The sequence below is a fragment of the Pleurodeles waltl genome, chromosome 2_1 (genome assembly GCF_031143425.1).
Source record: "Pleurodeles waltl isolate 20211129_DDA chromosome 2_1, aPleWal1.hap1.20221129, whole genome shotgun sequence".
In the NCBI taxonomy this organism is placed as follows: Eukaryota; Metazoa; Chordata; class Amphibia; order Caudata; family Salamandridae; genus Pleurodeles; species Pleurodeles waltl.
Window position 1 is genome coordinate 665,803,661 of NC_090438.1, and position 13,408 is coordinate 665,817,068.

General features: G+C 41.1%; 1 protein-coding gene across 2 annotated transcripts in view; it reads left to right on the top strand.

Annotated features, from left to right (window-relative positions):
• The window catches only part of PDIA4 (protein disulfide isomerase family A member 4), a 112,304-nt gene that overhangs the window by 89,135 nt on the left and 9,761 nt on the right, over positions 1-13,408 (top strand). For both annotated transcript variants that reach the window (XM_069216236.1, XM_069216244.1), the window contains exons 7-8: positions 3,812-3,963; positions 11,984-12,140. In XM_069216236.1, the coding sequence (XP_069072337.1) occupies positions 3,812-3,963; positions 11,984-12,140 (309 nt within the window). The remainder of the gene's footprint in view (positions 1-3,811; positions 3,964-11,983; positions 12,141-13,408) is intronic.

Genomic DNA, 13,408 nt, shown 5'->3' on the forward strand with positions numbered 1-13,408 from the left:
GGAGTATGTAAAGCATGTGAATCTACATCACTAAATGCCACAAACAAATGCTTACAGGGTAAGTAACATATTCCTCACTGTGGTAACAGGAAATAAATGTAAATGTAAAGGCATAGAAGATGTAAACTTATTGGACTTGGGGACTTACTGAATTTGCATTTGTAGGGAAAAAAAGAAAAAGAAAAGCCCCCTGAGTAAATCTGGTGTTTCTTTGGTTGAGGCCAGAGTTCCTGACACTAAGTGAAGACCAGACACAGGGAAATATAAAAAACAATTCCACTCAGCTTTACATATAGGCCCACAGCAACAGACAAACGTTCCAAAGCCTCCTAGGAAGTTCAACATGCAATTTAAAAAAAAAAAAAATTTAAAAAAAAAAGCCCAGGCAATTTGCCTTGCACTATTACAAAGACAAAAATCAAACTAAAAATATAATTTCTCAGTGGCATTAAAAGCAAATCTAAGTACCATGCTTTTGGCAGTGGGTGAATGCAACAATTGTAGCAGCAAGTTGATAAAAGCAATTGTTTTGTCAATTTTCATTTGAGTAGGAGAAAGAACGTTTTCTATGGGATCTTGTCTCTGGGGTTGTTTCTTGAAGGCCTTTCTTAACCCCTTTGCTGCCAGGCCTTTTCCCATCGGGTGCCAGGCCTTTTTATGGCTATTTAGAGCAGTTTGCGCTTAGGTCCTCCAAACGTTTTGTCCACATAAGTTACCGATGCCAAATTTGCGGGCGTTTTTTTTTTTTTGTTTTTTGTTTTTTTTCCCCCAACATCCTAAGAATTCTAGAGGTACCCAGACTTTGTGTGTTCCCCTGAAGGAGACCAAGAAATTAGCCAAAACACTGCGAAAAGTGGTGTGTTTTTTTTTTTGTGTTTTTTTTTTTTTTTTCCTGAAAATGGCATCAACAAAGGGTTTGCGGTGATAAAATCACCAGCTTTCAGGATCAGGCAGACTTGAATCAGAAAACCCAATTTTTCAACACAATTTAGGCATTTTACTGGGAGATATCCCATTTTTTACTATTTTTTTTTTGTGCATTCAGCCTCCTTCCAGTTAGTGACAGAAATGGGTGTGAAATCAGTGCTGGATCCCAGAGAGCTAAACCTTTCTGAAAAGTAGACAAAATTCTGAATTCACCAAGGGGTCATTTGTGTGGATCCTACAAGGTTTTCCTACAGAAAATAACAGCCAAAATAACAGAATATTGAAAGTTAGGTGAAAAAAACAGCCATTTTTTTTCACCTTTTTTACTCTAACTTTTTCCTGCAATGTCAGATTTTTTTAAAGCAGTATATTACGTCTGCTGGACTCTTCTGGTGGCAGGGATATATAGGGCTTGTAGGTTCATCAAGAACCCTAGGGACCCAGAGCCAATATATGAACTGCACCTTGCATTGGGTTTTCATTCTATACAGGGTATACAGCAATTCATTTGCTAAAATATAAAGAGTGAAAAATAGGTATCAAGAAAACCTTTTGTATTTCCAAAATGGGCACAAGATAAGGTGTTGAGAAGCAGTAGTTATTTGCACCTCTCTGAATTCTGGGGTGCCCAGACTAGCATGTGAATTACAGGGCATTTCTCAAATAGATGTCTTTTTTTACACACTGTCTTACATTTGGAAGGAAACAATGTAGAGAAAGACAAGGGGCAATAACACTTGGTTTGCTATTCTGTGTTTCCCCCAAGTCTTAAAAATGGTACCTCACTTGCGTGGGTAGGCCTAATGCTTGCTAAAGGAAACATAACATGGACACATCACATTTTTACATTGAAATCTGACATGTTTTTTGCAAAGTGCCTAGCTGTTTTTTGGCCTCTTGCTCAGCCGGCACATAGGGAAACCTACCAAACCTGTGCATTTTTTTTTAAACTAGACACTTGGAGGTATCCAGGATGGGGTGTCTTGTGGGGCTCTCACCAGGTTCTGTTACCCAGAATCCTTTGCAAACCCCAATCTGGCTAGCGCCCGTGACAGGAAATGCCCCAAGCGCAACATGGACACATCAACATTATCAAATACTAAACTACCTGTTTTTGGGAAGGGCGGGCTGCGTTTTTGGTCCTGGGCTCAGCAGTCCTATAGGAAGACTTACCAAACCCAAACATTTCTGAAAACTAGACACCTGAGGGAATCCAGGGAGGTGTGACTCAGCAAACCTCAAATTTAGCTAAAAAAAACACATTTTCCCACATTTCTGTGTGGGATCGCCGCACTGGCACAAATTTCCTACCACCCAACGTTCCTCTCAGTCTCCTGGTAAAAATGATACCTCATTTCTGTAGATGGGCCAAGTGTCTGTGACGAGCCAAAACATGTCGAAATTGAGGGGGAGCCAAAGTGGGCACAAAAGGGCAGTTTGGAAAAAACATTTTTAGGCTGAAAAGTGGGGCACAATTTTTTCAGTATAGATGAGACAATGCTGGGTGGCAGGAAACTTGTGGCTTCCTGCAGATTCCAGAAGTTTCCATCCCCAAAATGTGTGATTTCCAGCAAAGTTGGAGGTTTGCAGGGCATTGTGGGTAAGAAAATGGTGCGGGTGCATGTGAAGCACACCACCCTGGACTCACCCAGATGTTTAGTTTTCAGATGTGTCTAGGTCTTGTGGATTTGTATACAAGGCAGTGTCCGACAGTCCAAACAGTGCAGCCCTCACCATTCCAAGTGGGACAATTTTAAGAGTTGGCCAAGCTGTCATGGGCCAAATGTAAAACCAAAACCCAAAATAATCAAATGGCCCTGGGGGGCAGAAAAGGCCTTGAAAATAATTGCCCCCCTGGGGAGCAACCCTTGCCCAAGGGGTCGCGCTCCTTATGCCAATTTCCTTTTTGAAAATGATCCCTGGTGTCTAGTGGGCATTTCAGCAGCCAGATCGCTTCAGGATCCGGCTGCTGAAATGCTCTGAGAGACTTCAAAGGGAAGAAAATTCCTTTCCTTACCTTTGAAGCTTCTCAGGGCCCCATCGCATGATCAGAAGAGAAATGCTTTAGCTGCCGGGCGACCTCTAAGGTCAGCGCCCGACAACGCGCTGACTTCATCAGACGTCACTGGGCGGGGGTAGAAGGGGAAGCGATTTCCCTTCCAGCCCTGCCATGGGGAGTTGGGAGCACGGCCCTCGGGGTGGGGGGGAGCCCTAGCACTTCCCCCGGGGGCCATTAATAGGACATAATGGTTACATCCTCAGCACCGCAGCCATGGGTGTAACCATTATGTCCTTGTCGGCCAAGGGGTTAATTCAAAAATAATTTCCAAGGGTTTGATTGTATCTTTACACCTCGACCCTGATGTAGTTCCAGTTATCAGGCTTTGAAAAGGGGTGGAGGGCAAAACATTGGGGTTGTCTTGTGTAAGTACACCATGAATCACTTGTGATTAGTTGTTTGAGAGGGAGCAGTGGTTTACAGATCAATGGGACTGTTTTCCTTTTAGATGTTTGTACACCATCTATACATCTGTCCTTCCAGCTGCAATAGAGGTTGATTTGTACCTTCCAGGCAAAACATGATCGTGGAGGGAATAGTAGGAAGTAGATTTCTGACTTGTACTCTGGCTCTACTGATTTACTTTATGTGTTGCAGTTCCTTAAGTAAAGAGAGGTAAAAAAGCACAATAGAGACTGGGTTTGCCCAACTTTCAGTTGTGTGCTCAATCATTTGATATTCTATCAAACTTGATAAGAACCTCTGCGCAAGTGTGCTGAGGGAGCTGTACAGGAGCCGGAGGGAATGTTCTAAATTAAAGGCACATGTGTGCTTCCATACACCTCCAAAAGACTGACTACGGGTTTACATATTTTTTTTTCTCAGCAAACAACCTGCGGGAAGATTACAAGTTCCACCATACGTTCAGCAGTGAGATCATGAATTTCCTGAAAGTGGCGGCAGGCAAGCTAGTGGTGATGCAGCCAGAGAAATTTCAATCCAAGTATGAGCCAAAAATGCACACACTCGATGTCAAAGTGAGTTGTCTCCTATTATGTGTGAACATTGTAAGAAAAGCTGAGTCATTACTTTAAGCAACATTTTGTATTATTGATCATTGTACATTGTTTATGCCACACAATCTGAAAGCGGCTTGCTCAGTTGCTTGGATGTTGTTTTCAGGGAGGCACACACATCATGTGAATATGGAGTAGATTCAAAAATAAATATGAAGGACAACATGCTCTATTGGTTCGTTACAAACTTAGTTTGAGTGTCGTTTTGTGAATCTTAACTTGATGTAGTTAACTTTCCAACAAATAACCCACCTACACAAATGATTCCACAAATGGGAATCCTAAATCTGATAATGGCACCCAGTCAAGCCAAAGTCCTCAAAATGCATTCATATGTAAGGATGCAAAGAAGTATGGTACATATTTTATTTAAAAGTATAGATACATCCATCTGATATTGTATACATATATAAACTCAATTATATGCAACCTGTGAAGAGCCAAAGAAATAAAAAGAAAATGTCATTCATCCTGGATGAACCACTTCCTCTTGGCCTTAACTGATGTTTCTTTTTTACCAATTGTGGTGTTCTCCTGAGTAAGCTTCCTCCAGCTGCTGTCCTTTCCAGAAAATTAATTCCACCATACTGTATCACAGTCTTCCTTTCCCACTATATACCAAAGTTGCAGATCTCCTCTTAGATTTAGAACTTAGATTTACTTAACTCTGCGCTTTATACCTTAGCCCCTCCAAAGCACACCAGACCAGTGTTTATAACTTTACAAGCTATAAAACAAGTTAAACCTCCCTGTCCTCAAACGCACCATCTATGCAAATATACCTAGATTGCACAAAACTACAAGCATATTTTTTTTCCTTAATGTCAGCCACATTGGACACATGAATTATAAATCTAGTGTACTGCAAGAACTGTAAGCCTTAAAATACACTTACATTTTCTGTCGACGGAAGGAACAAAACCACTCTCCAGACACTGTCACGTTTCCCCCCCATCCACATGTAAAGTTTTTCAGGGCCAAAAGCTTGAATGTCTGAATTTGGTTTCCCTTCTCACAAGGCGGCTCTCCAGCCCCTGCCCCAACTGTTTTCTACGTCTAGGTAAGCACATTCCAGTCAAATCTGTAATACTGGACCTCTCAGAATGCCATCTCTTTAATTATTTTATGAAGTTGCTATTTTTTTTTTTTTTTTAAATATACAGAACACTTCCCCAACCCCAGGTACAATTACATTTGCTTGGCATATTAGCCATGTTCATATGTTTCTACCACTAATGGAGTAAGAGCAGCGGTCATTTCCTTCACTTCCGTGCAGACATCCAAAGGAATCAAATTATTGCCACCAAACATTACAACTTTTTCTTAGGTTTACAAATATATTTATCTGGAAGTCGGCAGCTGTTCCATTTTCTCCAAAGTGTTGGCATATGTGACCTCTATCTTAGGATATCCACTAGCTTGTGTAAAAGTCACATTCCGCATTCTAGGAGGTTTTTTATTTTTCCCTTGGACAGAGCCATATAATATAAATAAAAACGCCTTCTTTTATATACCCATATAATGTAATTTGCCTCTTGAAGTGATGAATCTAATGTAGTGCTTTTGTTTGATTCTAAAAGTAGCTTTAATTTCCACATTCCGGGACATATTACGGGCCTTTTTGAGTCATTATCCGACATGTTTGACCTCCTTTAACCATTTGGCCTTCCCTTTGGAAAGAGTATGCATTGCGTTTATAAGCATTTTGCTTGTCAACAAAGCTGTCTTTTTATTTGCATCTCTTCTTTTAGGGCTCAATTCTCCAGTGATACAGCGCATGCTCACATTCCCATGGCATGACTTACAAAATACCTGTAAATACTTTCAAAAATTACCTCCGACATTTCATACTTTTCACACCTTTCACATATTTGGGAACAAAAAACAGTGTTTGTAACCTGTATGTGTCTTATTTTTGATGTGCCAATTAGATCCTATCGGGCCCAGTTCCGGGGACTGAGAGCAGTGCTTCTGGGCTTCCACCACAGTAGTTGAGGTAGTTTGCCCCTTGCCCTGAGGAGCGTCTTTGTATGGCTCTCCAAACTGGGCAAAGTACACCCTTTTTGCCCTAGATTCTCAGGGCTAACTTGTGTGCTGGTTCTGAGGTCCTATTGCAGGAGAAACCGCTCACTTTCTTTAAGAGAATTGGAACCAAGCTGCATTACTCTATTGCATGATCAGTCTTGGAGATTTTGCATGGTCTCCCAGCTGGGGATGGTAGAGGGTTAATCGTGGGAGGTGTAGACAGCCAGGCTTGAATCTCCGACTGTTTGGTGCTGTTGGCAAACAGGAGGATTCATTCTTTGAGGTTTAACTTAAGGAAGTTATTTGACATCCAAGACTTGGGTGAGTTGAGGCAGGATTTGAGTCGGTCATTTGTTTGGGATATTTTTAGCTAGAGTTGGATATCATCTGTTTATGGATGGATCCTGATGGTGCTGTCATTAGGAGTGGTTCTGAGAGATTCCCGCAGAGATTAAAGATGATAAAAGAGGACTGAGCCCTAGCCTACTTCAACAGAAATGAGTGTGTGATCCTACTATTACTAAAGAGGCTATTGGTGCTGATTGGCTTCTGTAGCTGGGTGGAGATAACTTTCTTGAAGGTTTTACTCTATTATTGGAAAGCTATTAATAGGACAGAAGTTGGTGAGGTTTGCTGTGCCCAGGTGCATGTTTTTTAAACCAGAACAATATGACCTATCGTAGGAGCACCTTACAATGTTCCTTGGCTAGGGGGTATTGACTATGTGAGGAATGGACATGAGGACCCCTTCTTGGAGCAGTTTGATGTTGGACAAGGGAAGGATGTCATCTTCACTGGAGGTTACTTTGAGAAATGTCAGGATATTTTTGAGATCCATGTGAGACTGGATTGAACGAGGCTATTTGGTGGGAAGGAGATGGGAGATGGCTGGAAGTGATGGGAAGGGGGCATATAACTGATTTTGTTGAGCTTACCAGTGGAGAAGCAGATGGCACTGCATTTATCTGAACCAAGGAATGTGGGTGGTCCTGAGAGATGATTGGTGCAAAATTTGAAAGCCTTAAACTCTGTGCTTCTGTTATTTGCCTCCTGTAGGTGGTTCTGTAGTAAAAGACGTTAGGTGTGATGAGGGATCCGCACGTTAGAGTATTGTTTTCAGAAGAGTGAAGCCGTCTGGAGTTTTGAGATTCTCAATTTTCTTCGGTTTTTGTGTGCCACAAATGTTTATCTTGAGTGTACCAGGGTGGTGAGAACTTTGGCTCGGTGGATCATATTTTCAATGGAGCATAATGTTTAATGCTAGCTCTTATAGTGGTATTATAAATGCCCATGAGAGTATTGTCAGCTGTGGCAGGGTGTAATAATTTTGGCAGGTTTAGTTCTTTTTGGATTTTGTTTTTTGTACAATTTTTTTTTAATTATTTTTTTTTATGCTAAGGCTTAGTACATGCAATGTTGAAGGTGCTCAAGGTGGCTTCTGGAGCCACTGGATAACTAGGGATGATGAATGTTAATGGGTAGTTGTATTTCCTCCCCACCCACCTGTTCAACACAAAATGCATGAAGGAAGCCTTTTTTCACACTTTTGAATTTGCTGTGGAGGTTCGATTCTCTGAAGAATATGCGGGAGATGTCTTGGATGGAGGTAGAGGTAATGAAGTCTGAGATTTCATCTTGGAGGTGCTTCCTTTGTCGAGGTTGTCAGTAGATCAGGGGAGAGGATGCTGTTTTGGTGTCTGAGTGAGGGAAGTGGTAGAGTAGCTTGAAAGGCTTTGCTGTGCAAGAGTTGCTAGGAATGCTGGGCCATGGTTTTCTGTGCAAGACTGCAAGTCCCCCTCCTATTTAGAGTGTGCAGAATATGGACAAAAATAACCAGACCTATTGATACCATAATAATAGAATTGTGACACTTCTTGCTCATGTGTTGATATCCCATAATTGGTCCATTCCCATTACATGTAGAAACGCACATAGTCAGATTGACTGCTTTTGAAACTTCATGGTACAGACCTTCCCATCACTTATATCATCTATCACGAAATTACAGCCGTCCCCCATCTGTACGCCATGGCCCCATAGCACTCCTGTATACCCATCCATATATTTTCAGGCACTAGTAGTATGGGTCTAGTTACTAAAATTGCCACTCCACGAGACCCAGTCTAAAATAAAATGTGCACTACCATGTTATATTTCCCCCTACCTGTAAATGCACATTTATTCTCTACCAGATGTTCTTTGTTAAGAGGATCATGTTGGACTTGCATCTTAACCACCACCCCTCTTTTTTTTTTTTTTTTTTAAACTTTATTTCCTATCCCCTGAACATTCCACATCAGGAATTTGAGTTCATCTAACACTGTGCTTATCTCCCCTTCTTTTAGAACTAGATAAGGAAGTAGTATAGTAACAGTAACTGTTTCTGTGTTCTGTATGGGCATTTTCTCACTTCATGCTCCCAATTCTCACAGACCCAATGTGTGATGCGCTTGTCACCCAGAGCACCTACTCCCAACGCAAAAGACCTAAATGGACCATTAACTGAAAAGATTGTACTCTTAATAGCCTTGTTTACTTTGTACTGTCACTTTATCTTTTGGAGTCCATCATGATTACGGAGAGTAGGAATCAGTGGGGCCCAAATTTCTATGGTGAAACCAGCTTTTCTTTTAGTAACTTCATTAACTTTTGCTAACAGGTCCTTTTGTTTCTCAACTTCAAGGCTTCACCTATATATTCACTTTGTTTATCGTACTGTTTCAGTTTTAGTCATTCCTTTAGAACCTGATCAGAGTGTTCTCCTTGCCTTCCAGTTGGTTGCAGAATACAATGTTAGCATGATTGTGCCATTTTCAGCCCCTCTCAGGATGTTGGCCATTCTGTCAACCTGATCATATTTCATCTTCTAATCTTTAGAGGTATTTTCCATTTTCTGTAATTCCTGTCTCAGTGTTAATAGAAGATTCATTCCTGGTCCGTTTGCCTCCATTCTAACCAACCCCATGTGTCCTCTGGTTCAAAAATGCCATACCTTTCTTTTTCACTCAACTTATTATTTTTGCTGGAAATATCAAAAATATCATATTAGAACTCTGCGCACTCGTCTTTAACAAATTGAAGCTATCTCTGCTTTTGAGCAGCCTGCGTCAAGTCCAGAAATATCAGTTCCTATTATGCCCCTTATTGTGGCGCTCTAGACAGGGTAGGAAGGATTGGCACCCTATGATCTATTTACTGGAAATAAAGGACGACGAGCCTTTTGCTTTCAACACTGGTTTTCTCCATTCTTCAAGAAATTGCTCAATACACAGCCCTTCTGAATTTTCTGGTATTCTACGAAAGTGCACGTTATTACGCCAAGATCGGTCTTCTATGCCCTCTCGCCAATTGCATAGCTCCCTTCTCTTTAAAATTGTTTCACACAACTCTTGCTGTTTAATATCCACCATTGTTTTGTGGTAACCAGTCTCCGGAGCCCCAAGTATTTTTTTTTTTTTTTTGTTTGTTTTTTTTTCCGTTATTTATTTTAAATCTGCCCATAGCAGATTTACCTCACTGTTAATCAGTTTTAGTATTCAAGTATGGTTGTGGAGTTTGATTTCCTGGAGCACATCTCCTAAAGAGGTTTCATCGCTGTTCTTTCTTAGATTCCTTTGCCACACTTCCATTATTTGTAGCTCTTCAGGTGTAAGCATATTTTTCCAATTTATTCATAGTCCACCGTGGCTTTGACTGTTTATCCTTATCCATGTTCGTGAATGACTGCTGTGTACTTGTACGGAAATTCCTACACTTGTTTTCTCTACAGATGGGTTATCTGGGCCTAATTTGCTGTTTTTCAGCTCCAAACTTGTTGTTTGATTGTTTGGCTGTTCTTTTTGCATCCTAGTACCGTCATTCTGTAACAAAAATGTTTGCTGCCGAAGTAGGAAATTGGGAGGTAGCACTGGTCACAAGTACCATCTTTTAACTACAATCAATCCTCAAGATCTACTGTTTTTGCAAAGTTTTGAGGTGGAATATACCAAGAACACGTCCCATCAGCTAAACGCATGCCTCAAGCATGTCACAAACTGGATGTTGGGCAGCTGTCTAAAATTGAATGTGGATAAAACAGAGTTCCTGGTTGTAGGAAACCATTCATCCCTTTGGAGAGAACTCAATTGGCCAGTCTGTTTAGAACCACTCCGCACACCTACCTCGTCAGTCAAGAGCTTAGGGTTCTGAACAAATGACAGGCTATCCATGGACATCCAGGCCAAGAAGTTGGCTGCATGCTGCTTCGGACTTCTTTGCGCCCTAAAAACTACTAAGCTTGCTCCCAGTCCATCTCCTTAGAGTGGTAGGTGAGGGTCTGATTAATTCATGCCTGGACTGCGGTAACTCCCTCTACCTAGGTAGCCCCAAATATCGAACTAACTGACTGCAGGTAATTCAGAATGCAGCAGCACGCACATGTTACAAAATCCCCAAGCGTACCTCAGCTGCACCTGCATTGTCAGCACTTCATTGGCTGCAAATCCAGAAAAGAAAACAGTTTAAATCCCTCTGTTTAGTCCATTGTCCATGCACAAAAAATGCCCCCAACTCTTCTAACGTGTGATACCCCCCTATGCACTAAAATGAACTCTACGATCCGAGGGTCACAACCTAGTTCTTGTCCAAGGGTCAAGACCGTAAGCTCCTTTACATCCTTAGCTCCCTAACTCTGGAATGTGCTCCTCGTTCACATCAGGTAGAGATCCGAAACCAGCTTTTAAAAAGCAAATGAAAATATATCTATTCTAGTATCAGGCAGGCATATAGCACCTTAGAGCAAAGGTTATGACCAGCACTGGGGGTCCTTGGGTAGCCATGTGCTATGTAAATTACAAAGAATAGAATAGGACATAGGGAGCTTCTAAAACCGTTTTCTAAAGTATTCCGCTGGCCGCAAATTAAAATTTAAATATTTTGCACCTTTGGCAATCCCTTCTCAAAGTCTTGTTGTAACCGCAGAAGCTGACACCCATGAATGTTTGAAGAAGTAACAGTACAGCGACAGAATATTAAAAAGCACGATTTGAGTCTAGTCCCTTGAAGTGCAAACCCCTGTGCTGTTCAGGAAGCAGCTGACCTTTTAAAATACACACTCTTACACACGTTTCTGCTGTTTACGGCCTGTAGTCCCATCTGACTTCCTTTTCAACACATCTCGAAGTACGAACTCAAATCTACGATAGTGACATGTCAGTCTCAGCAGTATATGTGATAGTGTACTCTGAGAGTAGTCTCTCATGATGAAGGTCAGTTAAGGGAGAAAACCTTTCACTACTCTACCTAAATCCTTTAATCAAATGTAATCTAGCAATAGTGGCTCTGTAGTTTTGATTTAGTTACTTGTGCATAGAAAAAGTTATTTTAGCACTAACTTGGTCGAATTGACAAAACTGAAAGGCATTATGAAATCTAAAGGCATGCATGCATGCCTGTATGTGGGATCCTATGAAGTAATGTGAAGATAATTCGAGGGGAGAAATATTTGGGATCACTGTGTAGTTATGCTGGTAAAGTACATTTATTGCTGTTAAGGGCTTTTGACGCAGTTTGAAGCTAGCATTTCTGTCTACTGAATGTATGCACACATGATATTAAAAACTAAAGTAATCCTGTGACTACAAATATTGCTGCACTTTCCGATGCCAGCGTGTGTCAGCCTCTCTGGAGCTTATGCCCTTCGAGGGGGGGAGGGGAATGTTCTTACCTAATCAACATAGTACTTTTGGATTTGGCTCCAATTATTACATGATTGATCGCAAAATGTGTGTGGCCTGTTCTGTTTTTCCATAACTTGGAAGAAAGGTAGGGCGTTTTGTAACTCTAGCCTTTCCTAGTGCGATTTAGCCATTCAGCTTTACTTATTTCATGTACAATTTACGTCACGAGAACCGCTATGTTAAATATTTTTCATTGGTGTGGAAGGCTAGTGTATAATTACTTGTTCATTGTTTTTTAGGACACTACCGCAGAGTCTGATATAAAAGAACATGTGACGAAACATGCATTACCCTTGGTTGGACACCGAAAGACTTCCAATGATGCTAAAAGATACACAAAACGGCCTTTGGTGACAGTTTATTACACTGTCGACTTCAGCTTTGACTACCGTGTTGGTATGTTCATTCCTTTTTGATTAATAAAAATTACAATTAAGCATATAGCCAAAGGTGGACGGCCTAAATGGAATAACCATTACACTTAAATATACAATATTTAAGGTGGCATGTCCATAAATTGTATTTTACTTGAGCTTGGGGCTATGCAATATGAGCAAGCATGCATTTGCTATTTCAGTTAATAAAAACATATCTGGGAAGGGGCATTAGAAAAGTTACATTGTCTGTGACCTACGCAGCACATACATTCTTCCTCCTGCCTGCTAACCATTGCTTTGGGATTTACTCTGAACTTGGAATGTCGGTGGAAGTGCAGGGTATCCAAATCAAGGTAGCATTTTTACCCTTTTCACATAGAAGAAAAAGCTTGGAATAATGTCAGATAAGAGTGGCAATGTCAGTCGAAGTGTTACTACCAACTTAAGACATGCACTCCTCAATGATAAACTGTCTGATATTTTTAGCCTGGTTAAGACACTACGATGAAATGTATTTGGCACACTTTACGAGCAAGTTTGTCAATGATGGAGAGTGCCTTAGACCAATCAAATTTGATGGCGTCTAATGTGCAAGTAGTAATGGAACCTGAGCCAGGGAGGTCTGTATTTTATTGAACTGTTTTTCCTTTGCCTAGTTTAATCTCTTTTGACTTCCAGGATTTTGTATCCATCTTTGAGCGATACCGAAGTTTGTCTCTACTCGCTTCTAGCATGTTGAAGGGAGGTTATTTGTATGAGAACTAGATTACCTAAGGCAGCGTATTCACTGAAACGGAGGGAGGAGGGGGTGATATGATTTAACTAGAAAAATACCACTACCACTAGATCATATTCCTGGGGCGACACTGGAATAACTTCATTCCATACTGGCTCAGAGGTGGTGGAGGTCTAAAGTAGGAGCTGCAGTGTATGTCTGCACAAGGAACAGTGAAGACTTTGAGAACTTTCCTGTCGCCTACTAGTATGGTCCTTGTACTGTTAGCATCCAGTGGACTTCATTAATGACAACTTGGTTGTTTGCCCTGGTCATGAATAAGGCATTTTCAGAAGGCAGGGACATATTGCTTTTTGAGGTTTTAGGAGAGCATCTCATCATATGCGATCTGCAGCAGAAAACAAATTCTGCATCCAGTGGTGTATCTTAGTCATTATAGATGTGTGAGTCGGTGACTTCTGGAACACTGCAGTGTACCAAACCGGGAAAAAACATATTTTTGTTAGTCTGCAGACGGTGGATAATGTGGCAAATGCAACAAATCCTTATTT